Genomic DNA, 19,154 nt, shown 5'->3' on the forward strand with positions numbered 1-19,154 from the left:
CAAACTCTCTCCAGAAGTTCAGTGAGGATCTCTGAATGATCCAATGTTGACCTAAATGACTAATGATGATAAATACAATCCACCTGTGTGTAATCAAGTCTCCGTATAAATGCACCTGCACTGTGATAGTCTCAGAGGTCCGTTAAAAGCACAGAGAGCATCATGAAGAACAAGGAACACACCAGGCAGGTCCGAGATACTGTTGTGAAGAAGTTTAAAGCCAGATTTGTATACAAAAAGATTTCCCAAGCTTTAAACATCCCAAGGAGCACTGTGCAAGCGATAATATTGAAATGGAAGGAGTATCAGACCACTGCAAATCTACCAAGACCTGGCCGTCCCTCTAAACTTTCAGCTCATACAAGGAGAAGACTGATCAGAGATGCAGCCAAGAGGCCCATGATCACTCTGGATGAACTGCAGAGATCTACAGCTGAGGTGGGAGACTCTGTCCATAGGACAACAATCAGTCGTATATTGCACAAATCTGGCCTTTATGGAAGAGTGGCAAGAAGAAAGCCATTTCTTAAAGATATCCATAAAAAGTGTCGTTTAAAGTTTGCCACAAGCCACCTGGGAGACACACCAAACATGTGGAAGAAGGTGCTCTGGTCAGATGAAACCAAAATTGAACTTTTTGGCAACAATGCAAAACGGTATGTTTGGCGTAAAAGCAACACAGCTCATCACCCTGAACACACCATACCCACTGTCAAACATGGTGGTGGCAGCATCATGGTTTGGGCCTGCTTTTCTTCAGCAGGGACAGGGAAGATGGTTAAAATTGATGGGAAGATGGATGGAGCCAAATACAGGACCATTCTGGAAGAAAACCTGATGGAGTCTGCAAAAGACCTGAGACTGGGACGGAGATTTGTCTTCCAACAAGACAATGATCCAAAACATAAAGCAAAAACTACAATGGAATGGTTCAAAAATAAACATATCCAGGTGTTAGAATGGCCAAGTCAAAGTCCAGACCTGAATCCAATCGAGAATCTGTGGAAAGAACTGAAAACTGCTGTTCACAAATGCTCTCCATCCAACCTCACTGAGCTCGAGCTGTTTTGCAAGGAGGAATGGGAAAAAATGTCAGTCTCTCGATGTGCAATACTGATAGAGACATACCCCAAGCGACTTACAGCTGTAATCGCAGCAAAAGGTGGCGCTACAAAGTATTAACTTAAGGGGGCTGAATAATTTTGCACGCCCAATTTTTCAGTTTTTTATTTGTTAAAAAAGTTTGAAATATCCAATAAATGTCGTTCCACTTCATGATTGTGTCCCACTTGTTGTTGATTCCTCACAAGAAAATACAGTTTTATATCTTTATGTTTGAAGCCTGAAATGTGGCAAAAGGTCGCAAAGTTCAAGGGGGCCGAATACTTTCACAAGACACTATAATTACTGGCAACACAAACAAGCACACACAGTCACACACTCAGAGATACACACTCCTAAGATACAGTATAACCTGCAGGCACGTGTGGACCCCCGTCAGCGTGGCCTAATGCGTGATACAACCCTTGCACACAAAAAAGCAATTTGTGAAATTGACAAGGAACTAGTGTAGTAGTAAGCCGAATGTAGCTAGATCATAATCTGCCCTCAGGATAGGGAAGGGAGAAAATAAGACGGTACGCATTTCAGCAATACCAATAGTAATATTTATTACGACAACATGGGTAAAGAGAGAAAGATCACAAAATACTCTGAGAGGTCTATTGTTACAAGAGGTTTGTCAAACTAACACTTGTAAAAGTATATTTGAATCATTTAGAATACTACGGCATGCAGAGTCAGAAAAGAAGAAAAACAAACGGTAAAAGAAAGAAAAGCCCCAGAAGAATATAGATGCAGAATGAGAAGGCACAGTCACAGACTAAAATGAGTAAATCTCGGTAGAAGACGACACACTGTAGTTGTACTAACAGGGTGGAAAGCAACAGGTTGATTGATAGAAAGATAATTGAATACAGAACACTTGAAAAGCCAAGGTGATTTAAAAGGACAGGTTCAAGGCAGGAGAGTGATTAACCCTTTGAGGACCTGAATGCTTCTCTACTGTTCTCGCCATGATAGTAACTCAAATGTCAGCAGACTTTTGATATACAATAAATAAGGGTTTTGTCATTTTTAAATCACAACTGTTTGTGTCTTACTACAATTACATAACGTCAACATCATATAAATAGGATATATTCAAATGGTCTAATACATTCCATTGCTGATAATTTGGAGGAGAGGTATGGACCTCCAAATCCATTATTTAGCTTTATCTAAACTTGTCAAGTGATCCAGCTACATTTCTCTCCATTTGTGTTTTTTTGCATGATTCTTTATAAAAACATTCTGCTCAAGCTCTCAAAGGGTTAAATAAAACAAGTGGATTATCCTACCACAAGACCTTAGAGAGGGTATTCATCTTGTCCAATCAAATGTGACAAAATAGATTTAAAGAGACAGTATCATTTTTCTCTCGCTACCTGTTAGTTCTAGGCTCCTGTGTACAAGCTCTTAATAGTAGCCATTCAATAACTAACAACAAGATGGGGTTTCTCAAGACAACAATCTGAACCAACCTAAAATATTTTCCATAACTTGCCTATCCTCATATATACATTTAATCTTCAAATAGTTTACACAACACATTGTTTAAAATAATATCAGGAAGTCTATCTAGTTTGAAAATAAATATGAATTTTCCTGTAATAAAAATACACTATTAAATCTGTATACATCGTCTTTTTTTCTTTCCTTAATAAAAACAACTAGTAATACTGTTATGCATAAAAATGTTATCCTATAATATGTTCTTGTCAATTTCACAAATTGAACAGGCAGGCAAAAAAAAGCAAGGCAGGGAGGGTATCACTAACTTCAGTGTGTTCTCAGAGAGCCTGTTCATGGATCCACACATAACAAAACATACCTGAATATCAAAGACAAATGAAAAGGCTTCCTTTTGAGCTGCTCTGACCCAAAGGAACACCGGTTGGGAAAAATAGATACTGTCTCTTTAAGGTTGGTTACATTTTCTCCAGGATGGAACACAGTGCAAGCATGGTGAGGCTTTCACACTCCAAGGCCTGCTACTGTACGCTTTCTCAGCGATGAGATTTGATTGGTGCTGTCCAAGAACAACAATACTGATTGGATGAACGTGGGTCAGAATAAAAGGAAAAGCAATTAACAGGTTCTGGGGAATGTTTTCAATGCTCTACTACACTATCTTCACCATATTAATGGCAACCATTTTGCTGCAGCTCTGGGATCAGTTGCCATTGGTTATTGTCTTACTCTCTCCTTCGAGAGTAGCCTAACAATTTCAGTTAAACTGAAAGTTGATTTATTCTGATGTGCAATAGAACTTAAACAAATAAATTGGCATCATTACATCGATCATTTCCAATTTAGAATAACTCAAATGGTCAATTCCTAGATGGAATTTGATTGAGATGCCCCTTGCCCAAACTGCTAAAACAAATGAACTGATATGTTGGCTAGTGTTGAAATATTATAGTTTATATAATAAGGACATCTCACTGCAAACTGGGTGCAAAAAGGAGTGTGCTGCTCAAACACAGAGGCTGTAAGGAGAGACCTTGTACTTGAAGGAATATATGAGACATGACATGGAAGATGAGATGCTTGGTAAAATAATTATGATCATGGGAAGGGAGAGGAGAGGGTGCTGATATGGACAATGCCTGGACATTAAGGCTAATTAGATTCCATGAGAGTGTTTCCATTTAGAGGTTCAGGGCAGGCCCTGAGAGCAGTGCCTTTGTGCCTCTGTCTGCTATACCGATCTTTGACCTCTTTGTAGTGATGTGGGCTGTGTGAGACCACTTAGGTTAAGGGAGTTGGAACAAAAGCACTAAGGGAGATTGATACCCAACACTGGGAGTGCCAAGGTATACTATATGGGTACTCTCACACTGTAGGAAAAAAAATAAAAAAATCACTCGTACACATACAAAACACAATCAACCAAATCACACTCACACATACCAACACACAATGAGCAATCAAAACAATTTACTCAATGCAATATTAAACTGTAGAGGTTGAGGTGATTTCTGCCATTCATAAATACATTTGGCCTTTTCCTAAATACTTTCTTTTCACATAATAAGTATGTCCACTATCAGGGAACATCTTTACACATTTTTCTTGACGCCTCTTATTATCATCATGCTTGATTAATAACTGAGCATTAAGCGTCAACATAATATAATCAATCTGAGGAAGAATTTGGCTTGCTGTGATTAAAATGAAAGCCTATTGCAGCATACAGGAACTGGCCATTCCGAAAGTGATGAGAATATATAACATCTCCTGGTACAAAGGCCCATCACCATTACATGGCCCTGTGTTCATCTGCATTCAGCTATTTTAGTCTCATCCCTCAACACACACATAATCACGACTGGGGAGACAACAGGTGCATTGATGTGATGAGCAATGTGGGCTATGACAGCACAGACAGGGAATGAAGGCCAGTGGTAGCATAGAGCAGACTGACTACATCACATCAACCTGACTGTCTCTCATCAACTCTATATGAATGGAGCTAAGAGGAGGCAGAGAGGCCTGTGGTTTGTGTCTGTGCTTCAAACGCTAAACAAATGAACAATAAATTAATTAATCTAAAGTACCTTAATATGTTTAATAAATAATAAATAAATATTAAGTGAATAAATACGCTGAAATGAATACCAGGTAATGATGGGTTTGGGAATGAATGACTGGTGGGTGTGATGAGATGATATGATAATAGTGTGTGGCGTTTGACTGTCTCATCATGATTCAGCAGTGATGTGGATGAGCTAGCTCACTGCTTTGCCTTCTAGTCTAACTCCTGGTTTAGTGCAAGCTAAGGGGCACTGAGGGGGGTGGAGACAGAGGGGCCACCGCCAGGCCTACGATTGGTTCTTTATGTGTGACTGGGCGGGGTCTCACCAGAGGAGGCGCACTAGTTCCTCACCTGTGGCGGGGGGTTGGTGGGCCGAGAGGCCCGGCAGATCCAGAGAGCTGTCTGACATCACGTGCTTCAGGTCTCCACCCATGTCTGACAGCTTCATGTCCAGCTGCACTGACAGAGCGTCCTCAGAGTCCTCCTTGCCCACGCTGCTGCCCCCGATGGATGGGAGGTCTAGGGACTTGACTGAAGCCGAGTCCTCCTTGCCTCCTTGTTTGAAGGCTGCCACCTTATCCACCAGGCTCTTCTCCGAGGCCCCCAGCGCTGTGCAGAACTTGGACGACTGGAAGTCGGTGAAGTCATCTGCTTCGCTCCTGAGGGAAGAGAACGAGCCGCCGGCGCTGTGCTTGTTGTCGTCATATGCCAGGCCTCCTTCCTGAGACAGCTGCTTGAACACGTCATACTTGTCAGAGCCCTGCTGGGGGCGCTGTGGAGTGGTGGTGGTCTCTCCTCTCCCCCATGCCCTTCCCTCTCCAGACCTCAACCCCTCACCCTTGGCCTCCCCCCCAGAGCTGCCGAAAGCCATGAAGTCTGCAAAGTCATCATGAGACGCTGCCACACCCCCTCCCACATCAGGGCCAATAGGAGCAGCCTCCGAAGAGGAGGTGGGGCCAAAAAGGGAAAAGTCACCAAAGTCCTCGGCCCCACCCCCGGGGGGCTTGGCCCTGCCTGGTGGGAGCACTAGAGAGGGGGGCACAGAGGGAAATGGGCTGGGCTTGATCTCAGCAGGGGTGTGGGCTGTGGGAGCCATAGAGGAGAAGAGATCCAGGTCAGCCATGTTGAGAGGGTTTTTAGGCTGAGAGAGAGAGACTGCTGGTTGTTGTTGTTGATGTAGCTGGTGTTGTAGTTGCGGTAGAGACTGAGAGTTCGGGAAAGCAGGAGGGAATGCTGGCTGAAACATTTTGGCCTGGTCTGAAGGTTCTAGTGGAGAGATGCTGTCGGCGGTTTTAAAGTCTGTGAAGCCATCATCCACACTGACAGACTTGAAATCGGCAAATCCTTCCCCTGCGAAACAAACAGAACAATTGAAAGGCATTGCAAAAGCATTTAACACAGCAGCCAGACAGGGAGGACATTGGCATAACACAAAGTAACATCAGTCGCCGCACTTCCAGTTTTTTTCTAATTTCACAATCCTACAAGAAAGAGAGGGGATTAGTTACGCGTCTGTCACATAGCGGAGGCTCGTGGTGAATTTCAAGCTGTGGAGAGACCTGCGCTGGGCTGTAGTCCGAGACACTGCTATGAGAGAACAGCAGCAGCAGTGCACAAACCAGGCTGGGCTGTCTACAGAGACAACACCACCACATGCATTTGCCATCTGTCAGTCCCTAACTGGGACAGCACATGATTAAGCTGCGACTTCAGAGGAAAGAAGTCCCTTCCTACAATCTACAAAGACTTCCTCAGTATGTTTTTAGATTTTTAGATCCACACAATCATGACAGGAGAGCTATAAGAAAACCCACAGAGGAAAAGTGGGTAGAGAGAGTTGTGGTTGTAGGGGCTGTTCATACCACTGCTGTTTTGTGGGAAAGATTGAACTAATGGGCTCACTATGGAGAGTGAGCCTGGCAGGCAACACACGGGAAAGGTCACTGCAATCAGACTCAGGCAGGACTTACTGGAGTCGTGGGAGCTGCTGTCCCCATCAGAAACTGTTCTAGTGAAACAGGGAACAGCAGGAAACAGACCAACATCAGGGATACTGCTGAATGTACTGAGTACTCTGGAAATGTGTGCAACATAAAAGCACACAGACCACTCAGATATTACACAAACAGCATTCTTCTTGGTACACAGTCTCTCTCCAACCTATTTCTGTCTACCTACAAAAACAAGTCATCCAAATTATTTTTTCCTCCAAGGCTGCTGTGACTTTGTGTTTGAAGGTCTGTCAGTTTCTTCCTCTAGCCATCTGTTGAGTACAGGGACCATCTCAGAGCCCAGTCCCACGACACACTCTCTGTCAAAAGGCTTGGAAGCTGTGGGGTTTGGCTTGTGAACTGCATGTGTGTGACCCAGCCAAAAGTCAAGGAGGAGGGAGAGCTCTACTTACCTACTGGTTTCCTGTCACCTGGTGGCTCTAGCTGTCGGAACACACTGTATTTGTCTCCGTCAAAATCTGGGTCAAACGAGATAAACAAAACAAGTATGCTTTCAACTGAATGATAAATGACAGCATATTTGGCAGGCAGGCAAATGTACTGTACTACAATACCACTCAAATACTATTAGGCAAGTATTCTACGACAAACATCAGAAATGTCTTCTATTTTCTACACATCTGTTAGTTGTGGTGGAGGATGTGTATCAGTAGTGATTAGTTGTTGAGGTGTGTGTGTGTGTGTGTGTGTGTGTGTGTGTGTGTGTGTGTGTGTGTGTGTGTGTGTGTGTGTGTGTGTTGTAGGGCCAGGTGAGTGTGTACCTGAGGCAGGCTGAGTGGGCTCTGGAGGCTCCTCCACAGAGAGCTGCTTGAAGACAGCATACTTATCAGAGGATGACGAGGCGGAGCCAGAGACCGGAGTCAGAATGGCAGGAGCACTGCAGACAGACAACACACCATGCTCAGTCCACAGGGGAGTCTGGGGTTGCGTCCCAAATGGCACCCCATTCCCTACATAGGGTCCTGGTCAAAAGTACTGCACTATGTATGTAGGGAATAGGGAGCCATTGGGGACGTGCCATTGGGGACACACCCTGGGGTCAATGCTGCGCCCATCTCCTCTACCTTAATCCCCTTAAGCTGCCTGAGCTGATTGGACACATACAATGGTGAAATTCCACTGCAGTTGTACACCATACTGGACCGCAGATAAGACCCAGGAATCAAAAGCCTGGAGGGAATGAGGGATCTCTCCTGAAGCATTCCACTGAACATCATCTCGTTAAGAGCCATTGTACTGCTGCTGTCAGAGTACACCTTTCTATCCTGACTGGCTCAAGATTCAGCATAGGGCTTCCTTTAAATTATAAAGGGATCTGAAACCGGGGGGATTGGAGATACGCAGGAGGAAACAATTAAGCTTTTGTTTTTGAGGAAGTGGATGGGGATTGTAAGTGACTATGCCACTCAGACGTTAGATCCTTTATGTCCACATTCTTTTTGTCTTATAAGATAACGGGCTTTGGGCTGCCTCTCCCTGAGAGACAGACTCCCCACGCAGGGATTGAAAAGTTATATAAAGCAACTCTACTGTCCATTGAAATGGATTCATTAAGAGATGGCGAGGTGCAATTGTTATGCTGGAGAAACTACTACAAGCAACTAAATGACCATGTACTTGTTACCCACAATACCTGTATAAGATGTAGAATTCAGCTTTACTTCCATACAGAATGTGTAATCTGATTTAAAGTAATACCAAACACTGATCCAGCCACTGAAGTCAGTCACTCCAGTCAGTCAGTCAGTCAGTCACTCCAGTCAGTCACTCACTCCAGTCAATCAGTCAGTCAGTCACTCAGTCAGTCAGTCAGTCAGTCAGTCAGTCAGTCAGTCAGTCACTCCAGTCAGTCAGTCCGTCACTCTAGTCAGTCAGTCAGTCCGTCACTCTAGTCAGTCAGTCAGTCCGTAACTCCAGTCAGTCAGTCACTACAGTCAGTCACTCCAGTCAGTCAGTCAGTCACTCCAGTCAGTCCGTCACATCAGTCAGTCACTCCAGTCAGTCAGTCCGTCACTCCAGTCACGTCAGTCAGTCCGTCACTCCAGTCACGTCAGTCAGTCAGTCACTACAGTCAGTCAGTCACTACAGTCAGTCAGTCACTACAGTCAGTCAGTCAGTCACTACAGTCAGTCACTCCAGTCAGTCAGTCACTACAGTCAGTCCGTCACTACAGTCAGTCCGTCACATCAGTCACTCACTCCAGTCACGTCAGTCAGTCACTCCAGTCAGTCCGTAACTCCAGTCAGTCACTCCAGTCAGTCACTCACTCCAGTCAATCAGTCAGTCAGTCACTCCAGTCAGTCAAGTCAGTCAGTCACTCACTCTAGTCAGTCAGTCCGTCACTCCAGTCAGTCAGTCACTACAGTCAGTCACTCCAGTCAGTCAGTCAGTCAGTCACTCCAGTCAGTCCGTCACATCAGTCAGTCACTCCAGTCAGTCAGTCCGTCACTCCAGTCACGTCAGTCAGTCCGTCACTCCAGTCACGTCAGTCAGTCAGTCACTACAGTCAGTCAGTCACTACAGTCAGTCAGTCACTACAGTCAGTCAGTCAGTCACTACAGTCAGTCACTCCAGTCAGTCAGTCACTACAGTCAGTCCGTCACTACAGTCAGTCCGTCACATCAGTCACTCACTCCAGTCACGTCAGTCAGTCACTCCAGTCAGTCCGTAACTCCAGTCAGTCACTCCAGTCAGTCACTCACTCCAGTCAATCAGTCAGTCAGTCACTCCAGTCAGTCAAGTCAGTCAGTCACTCACTCTAGTCAGTCAGTCCGTCACTCCAGTCAGTCAGTCACTCCAGTCAGTCACTCCAGTCAGTCAGTCAGTCACTCCAGTCAGTCAGTCCGTCACTCCAGTCAGTCAGTCCGTCACTCCAGTCAGTCCGTCCGTCACTCCAGTCAGTCAGTCCGTCACTGCAGTCAGTCAGTCCGTCACTGCAGTCAGTCAGTCAGTCACTCCAGTCACGTCAGTCCGTCACTCCAGTCACGTCAGTCAGTCACTCCAGTCACTCCAGTCCGTCACTCCAGTCAGCCACTCCAGTCCATCACTCCAGTCAGTCACTCCAGTCAGTCAGTCAGTCTGTCACTCCAGTCAGTCAGTCCGTCACTCCAGTCAGTCAGTCCGTCACTCCAGTCAGTCAGTCCGTCACTCCAGTCAGTCAGTCCGTCACTCCAGTCAGTCAGTCACGTCAGTCAGTCACTCCAGTCAGTCCGTCACTCCAGTCAGTCAGTCCGTCACTCCAGTCAGTCACGTCAGTCAGTCACTCCAGTCAGTCAGTCAGTCCGTCACTCCAGTCAGTCACGTCAGTCACTCCAGTCAGTCACGTCAGTCACTCCAGTCAGTCACGTCAGTCCGCCACTCAAGTCAGTCAGTCCGTCACTCCAGTCAGTCAGTCCGTCACTCCAGTCAGTCAGTCCGTCACTCCAGTCACGTCAGTCAGTCCGTCACTCCAGTCACGTCAATCAGTCAGTCACTCCAGTCACGTCAGTCAGTCACTCCAGTCACGTCAGTCCTTCACTCCAGTCCGTCACTCCAGTCCGTCACTCCAGTCCGTTACTCCAGTCCATCACTCCAGTCACGTCAGTCACTCCAGTCACGTCAGTCAGTCCAGTCACTCCAGTCAGTCCGTCACTCAGTCCGTCACTCCAGTCAGTCAGTCAGTCCGACACTCCAGTCAGTCAGTCAGACACTCCAGTCAGTCAGTCAGTCAGACATTCCAGTCAGTCAGTCAGTCAGACACTCCAGTCAGTCAGACACTCCAGTCAGTCAGTCAGTCAGACACTCCAGTCAGTCAGTCAGTCAGTCAGACACTCCAGTCAGTCAGTCCGTCACTCCAGTCAGTTAGTCCGTCACTCCAGTCAGTCAGTCCGTCACTCCAGTCAATCAGTCACTCACTCCAGTCAGTCACTCACTCCAGTCAGTCAGTCACTCACTCGAGTCAGTCAGTCACTCACTCGAGTCAGTCAGTCACTCACTCCAGTCAGTCAGTCACTCACTCCAGTCAGTCCAGTCAGCCAGTCCAGTCAGCCAGTCACTCCCTCCAGTCAGTCAGTCAGTTAGTTAGTCCCTCCAGTCAGTCAGTCACTCCCTCCTGTCAGTCAGTCAGTCAGTCACTCCCTCCTGTCAGTCAGTCAGTCACTCCCTCCTGTCAGTCAGTCAGTCACTCCCTCCTGTCAGTCAGTCAGTCAGTCACTCCCTCCAGTCAGTCAGTCAGTCACTCCCTCCAGTCAGTCAGTCAGTCAGTCAGTCAGTCACTCCCTCCAGTCAGTCAGTCAGTCAGTCACTCCCTCCAGTCAGTCAGTCAGTCAGCCACTCCCTCCAGTCACTCCCTCCTGGCAGTCAGTCAGTCAGTCACTCCCTCCTGGCAGTCAGTCAGTCAGTCACTCCCTCCTGTCAGTCAGTCAGTCAGTCACTCCCTCCTGTCAGTCAGTCAGTCAGTCACTCCCTCCTGTCAGTCAGTCAGTCACTCCCTCCTGTCAGTCAGTCAGTCACTCCCTCCTGTCAGTCAGTCAGTCAGTCACTCCCTCCAGTCAGTCAGTCAGTCACTCCCTCCAGTCAGTCAGTCAGTCAGTCACTCCCTCCAGTCAGTCAGTCACTCCCTCCAGTCAGTCAGTCAGTCAGCCAGTCAGTCACTCCCTCCTGCCAGTCAGTCAGTCACTCCCTCCTGGCAGTCAGTCAGTCAGTCACTCCCTCCTGTCAGTCAGTCAGTCAGTCACTCCCTCCTGTCAGTCAGTCAGTCACTCCCTCCTGTCAGTCAGTCAGTCACTCCCTCCAGTCAGTCCGTCCGTCACTCCAGTCAGTCCGTCACTGCAGTCAGTCAGTCCGTCACTGCAGTCAGTCAGTCCGTCACTGCAGTCAGTCACTCCAGTCACGTCAGTCCGTCACTCCAGTCACGTCAGTCCGTCACTCCAGTCACGTCAGTCAGTCACTCCAGTCACGTCAGTCAGTCCGTCACTCCAGTCAGTCACGTCAGTCAGTCAGTCCGTCACTCCAGTCAGTCACGTCACTCAAGTCAGTCAGTCCGTCACTCCAGTCAGTCAGTCCGTCACTCCAGTCAGTCAGTCCGTCACTCCAGTCAGTCAGTCCGTCACTCCAGTCAGTCAGTCCGTCACTCCAGTCAGTCAGTCCGTCACTCCAGTCACGTCAGTCAGTCCGTCACTCCAGTCACGTCAATCAGTCAGTCACTCCAGTCACGTCAGTCAGTCACTCCAGTTCGTCACTCCAGTCCGTTACTCCAGTCACGTCAGTCAGTCCAGTCACTCCAGTCCGTCACTCCAGTCAGTCAGTCAGTCAGTCCGTCACTCCAGTCAGTCAGTCCGTCACTCCAGTCAGTCAGTCAGTCCGACACTCCAGTCAGTCAGTCAGTCAGACACTCCAGTCAGTCAGTCAGTCAGATACTCCAGTCAGTCAGTCAGACACTCCAGTCAGTCAGTCAGTCAGTCAGTCAGACACTCCAGTCAGTCAGTCAGTCAGACACTCCAGTCAGTCAGTCAGTCAGACACTCCAGTCAGTCAGTCAGACACTCCAGTCAGTCAGTCAGTCAGACACTCCAGTCAGTCAGTCAGTCAGTCCGTCACTCCAGTCAGTCAGTCCGTCACTCCAGTCAGTCAGTCAGTCACTCCAGTCAGTCAGTCACTCACTCCAGTCAGTCACTCACTCCAGTCAGTCACTCACTCCAGTCAGTCAGTCACTCACTCCAGTCATTCACTCCAGTCAGTCCAGTCAGCCAGTCCAGTCAGCCAGTCACTCCCTCCAGTCAGTCACTCCCTCCAGTCAGTCAGTCAGTTAGTCCCTCCAGTCAGTCAGTCAGTCACTTCCTCCTGTCAGTCAGTCAGTCACTCCCTCCTGTCAGTCAGTCAGTCACTCCCTCCTGTCAGTCAGTCAGTCAGTCACTCCCTCCTGTCAGTCAGTCAGTCAGTCACTCCCTCCAGTCAGTCAGTCAGTCAGTCAGTCAGTCACTCCCTCCAGTCAGTCAGTCAGTCAGTCAGTCCCTCCAGTCAGTCAGTCAGTCAGTCACTCCCTCCAGTCAGCCAGTCAGTCAGTCAGTCAGTCACTCCCTCCAGTCAGTCAGTCAGTCAGTCACTCCCTCCAGTCAGTCAGTCACTCCCTCCTGCCAGTCAGTCAGTCAGTCAGTCACTCCCTCCTGTCAGTCAGTCAGTCAGTCACTCCCTCCTGTCAGTCAGTCAGTCAGTCAGTCACTCCCTCCTATCAGTCAGTCAGTCAGTCACTCCCTCCTGTCAGTCAGTCAGTCAGTCAGTCACTCCCTCCTGTCAGTCAGCCAGACAGTCACTCCCTCCTGTCAGTCAGTCAGTCACTCCCTCCTGTCAGTCAGTCAGTCACTCCCTCCAGTCAGTCAGTCAGTAACTCCCTCCAGTCAGTCAGTCAGTCACTCCCTCCAGTCAGTCAGTCAGTCACTCCCTCCAGTCAGTCAGTCAGTCACTCCCTCCAGTCAGTCAGTCAGTCAGTCACTCCCTCCAGTCAGTCAGTCAGTCACTCCCTCCAGTCAGTCAGTCAGTCAGTCAGTCACTCCCTCCAGTCAGTCAGTCAGTCACTCCCTCCAGTCAGTCAGTCAGTCACTCCCTCCAGTCAGTCAGTCAGTCAGTCACTCCCTCCAGTCAGTCAGTCAGTCACTCCCTCCAGTCAGTCAGTCAGTCACTCCCTCCAGTCAGTCAGTCAGTCACTCCCTCCAGTCAGTCAGTCAGTCAGTCAGTCAGTCACTCCCTCCAGTCAGTCAGTCAGTCACTCCCTCCAGTCAGTCAGTCAGTCACTCCCTCCAGTCAGTCAGTCAGTCACTCCCTCCAGTCAGTCAGTCAGTCACTCCCTCCTGTCAGTCAGTCAGTCACTCCCTCCTGTCAGTCAGTCAGTCAGTCACTCCCTCCTGTCAGTCAGTCAGTCAGTCACTCCCTCCTGTCAGTCAGTCAGTCAGTCACTCCCTCCTGTCAGTCAGTCAGTCAGTCACTCCCTCCTGTCAGTCAGTCAGTCACTCCCTCCAGTCAGTCAGTCAGTAACTCCCTCCAGTCAGTCAGTCAGTCACTCCCTCCAGTCAGTCAGTCAGTCACTCCCTCCAGTCAGTCAGTCAGTCACTCCCTCCAGTCAGTCAGTCAGTCACTCCCTCCAGTCAGTCAGTCAGTCACTCCCTCCAGTCAGTCAGTCAGTCACTCCCTCCAGTCAGTCAGTCAGTCAGTCAGTCACTCCCTCCAGTCAGTCAGTCAGTCACTCCCTCCAGTCAGTCAGTCAGTCACTCCCTCCAGTCAGTCAGTCAGTCAGTCACTCCCTCCAGTCAGTCAGTCAGTCACTCCCTCCAGTCAGTCAGTCAGTCACTCCCTCCAGTCAGTCAGTCAGTCACTCCCTCCAGTCAGTCAGTCAGTCACTCCCTCCAGTCAGTCAGTCAGTCACTCCCTCCAGTCAGTCAGTCAGTCACTCCCTCCAGTCAGTCAGTCAGTCACTCCCTCCTGTCAGTCAGTCAGTCACTCCCTCCTGTCAGTCAGTCAGTCAGTCACTCCCTCCTGTCAGTCAGTCAGTCAGTCACTCCCTCCTGTCAGTCAGTCAGTCAGTCACTCCCTCCTGTCAGTCAGTCAGTCAGTCACTCCCTCCTGTCAGTCAGTCAGTCACTCCCTCCAGTCAGTCAGTCAGTAACTCCCTCCAGTCAGTCAGTCAGTCACTCCCTCCAGTCAGTCAGTCAGTCACTCCCTCCAGTCAGTCAGTCAGTCACTCCCTCCAGTCAGTCAGTCAGTCACTCCCTCCAGTCAGTCAGTCAGTCACTCCCTCCAGTCAGTCAGTCAGTAACCCCCTCCAGTCAGTCAGTCAGTCACTCCCTCCAGTCAGTCAGTCAGTCACTCCCTCCAGTCAGTCAGTCAGTCACTCCCTCCAGTCAGTCAGTCAGTCACTCCCTCCAGTCAGTCAGTCAGTCACTCCCTCCAGTCAGTCAGTCAGTCACTCCCTCCAGTCAGTCAGTCAGTCACTCCCTCCAGTCAGTCAGTCAGTCACTCCCTCCATTCAGTCAGTCAGTCACTCCCTCCAGTCAGTCAGTCAGTCAGCACTGTACCTGTTCTGGTGCAGAGAGGATGTGGTGGTGGGGAAGGTTTCCCCTGACTCCCCCTGGAACTCAGTGAAGGGCTGATCCCCTCCTCCTGCCCTGGGGGCCTCCTGGAAGTCCTGGAAGTCATCATCGTCTGCTTTCCCCTAAACACACCACCAAGACGATGGACACATGAGTGGCTACTACAAGTGTCTACTAAATGGCATAAATTAAACATACTATTATACATAATGTGAAATGAAACCACATGTATACTATGGAGAGGCTTGGTTGGCCCATTGGCTGGATGTGTTACCTGTACATGTGGGAAGTTGGTGATGAAGTTGGTGGGTGGTTGGGCGGAGGGTAAAGGAGCAGCAGGAGGAGCCCTGCCCATGACTGTTGGTGCAGGCATGGCCATGGACACAGGGACAGAGGGCTGAGTCATCATGGGCTGCTGGTGTTGGTGCTGGATGACAGGGGCCATAGCCATGGCCAGGGCAGGCAGGTTGGGCACCGGGGGAGAGGGGAACTGGCTCAGGATCTCCACATTCATGGCTGGAAGACCACTCTGCAGGGGAGGGATGAACAGGGATCAGTGGTCAGGTTCAGATGAGGCTGCGTCTCCAGAATGATGGACTGTTAGTGTGACATTACTGAAAGTCCAAGTTAATGTGCTTAATGCGTTAATGTGGATTTTCATGTGTTAGACATTTACAAAGTTACTTAAAACGGGGGCATTAAACATCGCAAAGTCACCGTGATCATATATTATACAGACAATACTGTCAGTATGAGTGCATCGTTATTATAAAGCAGTGATGCTGGAAAATTGTGATTTTTCTTTCATCCAACTCAATCATCTTAACATTCTATTCCACCCAGCAGGAGCCAGACAGATGTTTTGCTGAAATAAATAAATAACTAAAGTCAAGTTCCATTTTAACAGCCTCCACTGGTGCGGCTTCCCAAACCTTTTCATCACTCTACAAAGGATGCAGCTCATGGCGGCACTCCCTCAAGGCTCTTACATTTACATAACTAAATAAGTGTTATTATTCTCGGTGTGGCAGGTGGCGGTGGAGTGCAGATTGAGTTGTGAGGTGCCTGGGGGTGCTGGCGAGCGGCAGGGCAGATAAGAGGTCTGCTGTCACACTAGGCTGAGAGGAGATCCAGTCACCTTCACCTGGCTGCCTGAGCTCAGTCACACCACCACCACCACCCTCCCAGAGCAGAGATTCAGCAGTCACTCACTATCAGTCTCAACTGCACACGTCATAGCATGTCTCAACTGCACACGTCATAGCATGTCTCAACTGCACACGTCATAGCATGTCTCAACTACACACGTCATAGCATGTCTCAACTGCACACGTCATCGCATGTCTCAACTGCACACGTCATAGCATGTCTCAACTGCACACGTCATAGCATGTCTCAACTGCACACGTCATAGCATGTCTCAACTGCACACGTCATAGCATGTCTCAACTGCACACGTCATAGCATGCAGTAGGCCTAACTACTGAAGTAAAGTAAGGTGCAATGAAACATAATATTAGGGATTGTTCTTTACTTCACATGAAGAAAAGATCACAGTGAAGGATGGTCTTATGTCCCCACTGACAGAAAAACCCAAATCTTTCTGTTGTTAATAACTCCGACCCTTTAAAAAACATAAGGTGATGCAAATGCCTACCTGTGCCACACCAATCAGAGCAAGGACTGTGTAGAGCTCCTCCTTGGTCAGCATGCCAGGCGTGGTGCGATTGGCTGAGGCCCAGATCTGGCCCAGTGCTTCCCTGGGCAGGCCTGATGACATCAGGATGGGGTAGAGCTTGGCTGTGTCGATGCCCCCTGGAGTCATGGTGAACTGCAGGACCTTTTTGAACATCTCTGGAAAGGAGAAAGAGAAGGCATAGCAACAGGTCAAACATATTACAGAAAGACTGGGTAGAACTAGGAAGTTTTCTCTAATCGACTTGTTGGAAAGGATTCGAGTAGACACAATAGACCATAATACATAATTGGTAGAAATCTGTTCAAAAACGTAGGCGTTTACCTGGGATGAGGCTGTCGTTGTAGAGCCAGCCTGGTACCATAGGCTGGATGTGCTCTTGTTGAGGGTAACCACCAACACCTGCTGTCAGCAACACAGGGAAAATTAGGTTAGGAGCTGAAGCAGAGACTTAGGGCTGGGTGTACTACCTGCTCTGCATCTCACCAGACCAGAGCCTGCCTGTATAGTATTCTCCACATGTCTGGAGATCTAAGTAGAAGTGTAATGCTGCTCTGCACTGATTCACTAAGGATGCATCCCAAATGGCACCCTAGTGCATTACCTTTGACCAGGGCCCATATGGATCTGGTCAAAAGTAGTGCACTATAACGGGAATCAGATGCCATTTGGGATGCCATATCCTAAGCTTCCTGGTGCTTCATACAACTATTCATCTGTCCTTGGACCAGAACCAACTACTCCAACAGCTCCTGAGAGGGAAGAGAGGGTTGGATTTGGGTTGTCAAACAAATAAATGAGCCGGTCTCTTCAATTCATACTAACATTGATCTAAATCTTCTGTGCAACCATGAGGTCATTTTGTCATTAGTGTACTAGGGTGGAGTTAGTGTAAAAACAGGTGTAAAAGCAGCTCCTAAAATACACTTAACAAGGTGCATTTGGAGAGGAAGATGCCTCAATGGAAGTCTCAGACTAGTACGTCGAAAGGACAAATGTTGACTCAAGCAGCAAATCCTCTCATCAGACCTCTATGATGAGGAACCTCCACATTTCCCTGGGACAGACAGCGAGCGACTGAGGAGAAAGACAAACAAACGAGAGAAAATAGATAGTAGCAGTGTCAGAGCGGCAGGGCAGCAGAAAGGCAGAGCGGCATGCAGAATCCGACTGAGGCACCAGCTCTAGACCCACGGGACTCCAGTAGGTACGGGTCAATCCAAGCGTAGCATCTCATCCATGTTAATCCCAAGCAGTCAGCAGCACGCGTCAGTCTCTCTCTGACGGCGTCAAATGACACCGATTCCCTACAGAGCTCTATTTAGGGAATAGGGGCCAAGCAGAAAGATTCCTCAGCTATATAGGAGAGTCCCGCAGCACTTACCCAACAAAACAGGATGAATGACATCAAGAGCTTTTAGGGTTGGTTAGTATGATTTCCATTACAGATAGGACAATCAAGAGAACCATCAGGGGTAGAAGACAGTAAAATCACATTGTCTCAAGTCTTATTAGTCAACGTTGAAGTGTTTGCTGCAAAATAAGAGAGGAATCAGGGGCATTCAACCATTTGCTTGAAAAAACAGGCCCCATGCTCCGCGCTGATTGTGTGTTAATTCTGCAGTGATCGAAGGCAGAGAAAGAGACTGTTAATAAATGGTTTATTTTCTCACCACCATCACTACTGGTTTGGGGAGGAGGGGGGTCGGCTGCTGGTGAGGGGGCTGTGGGCCCCAGTGCTGGTGCCTCTGGTTGTGGTGTTTCTATAGTGAAAGCAGAACTCAGGTCCCCAGGAGCCTCAGCCCAGTTCCGGGCCTTGGTGCTGGAATGAAACTGGGCCGAGACTGTAGCTCGGTTAGGGGCCAGGGTCCTCTGGGACTTAAAGCTAACCTGGGCCTTCTTTTCAGCCGTTAAATCACACGAGGAGAACAGTTTCTCTTCCAGGGACGGGCCTAGAGATGTGGGTGAGGAGGAACACAGCTGATTGATATCACAACCATTCATAATGCCTGTTTCTTAGTTCTATTGGCCCCTCCTCAGTAATGAGGGTAGAGCGAATTTGGATTCAACAGAAACTGACCATCATTACTTTACAGCTGTCAGTCAGTGTGCAAATCTCAACTCAGGGACACTTTAAGAGTGTAGAAATGTAGTGCTTCAGCATGTTCACACATTACATGACAAATATGTTCAACTTCTGCACCTAGATGGAGCCACTGGCTACTTATTGAATGCTACTGATAGGCTAGGCTATCACTTTCCAAATCGGTGGCACTGGCAGCATATCAAAGAGCTAAAGCAGTGGTGTCAAACTAATTTTGCCCCAGAGGCCGCATTAGGCCTTCAGCGAGGTCCGGAGGGCCGCACTAAAAATTGGTTGGAATTTTCGATGGTCCATGTCTGTTTAGCTTTCATTTCGGTGATTATAAGCGAGCTGGAAACAGTCAAGAAACTGTAGGAATATAGGTCCATTATAATTTCTACAGTTTCTACCTGGTTTTAGTCATTTAAAAATGACCACCCGCGGACAGGATTGGACACCCTCGCAGGCCGGATCTGGCCGTATGTTTGACACCCCTGTGCTAGAGCAGGTTTGCGCCATCTAATTGGCTCATGACAGATGGGAGACAAGTACCAGCTCTGTCTCCTGTCCTCCTGATGTGTTTACTGTCTGTCAGAGTCTTCCATCTCTTCCTCAATAGAACTGGCTTATCAGGGCAGTCACGTGTTACTGGGAGTATTCTACTA

General features: G+C 48.3%; 1 protein-coding gene across 7 annotated transcripts in view; it reads right to left on the minus strand.

The window, feature by feature from the left end:
- The window catches only part of LOC135552926 (synergin gamma-like), a 50,825-nt gene that overhangs the window by 19,182 nt on the left and 12,489 nt on the right, over positions 1 to 19,154 (minus strand). For 4 of the 7 annotated variants that reach the window (XM_064984872.1, XM_064984871.1, XM_064984870.1 and 1 more), the window contains exons 8-15: positions 18,080 to 18,358; positions 16,731 to 16,811; positions 16,368 to 16,564; positions 14,985 to 15,239; positions 14,696 to 14,832; positions 7,413 to 7,528; positions 7,044 to 7,109; positions 4,991 to 5,989 (exon numbers count right to left, since the gene is read on the minus strand). In XM_064984872.1, the coding sequence (XP_064840944.1) occupies positions 4,991 to 5,989; positions 7,044 to 7,109; positions 7,413 to 7,528; positions 14,696 to 14,832; positions 14,985 to 15,239; positions 16,368 to 16,564; positions 16,731 to 16,811; positions 18,080 to 18,358 (2,130 nt within the window). The remainder of the gene's footprint in view (positions 1 to 4,990; positions 5,990 to 7,043; positions 7,110 to 7,412; positions 7,529 to 14,695; positions 14,833 to 14,984; positions 15,240 to 16,367; positions 16,565 to 16,730; positions 16,812 to 18,079; positions 18,359 to 19,154) is intronic. The other 3 variants (XM_064984874.1, XM_064984873.1, XM_064984869.1) reach the window with 2 other exon arrangements.

This window comes from Oncorhynchus masou, chromosome 13, assembly GCF_036934945.1.
Source record: "Oncorhynchus masou masou isolate Uvic2021 chromosome 13, UVic_Omas_1.1, whole genome shotgun sequence".
NCBI classification, from domain to species: Eukaryota; Metazoa; Chordata; class Actinopteri; order Salmoniformes; family Salmonidae; genus Oncorhynchus; species Oncorhynchus masou.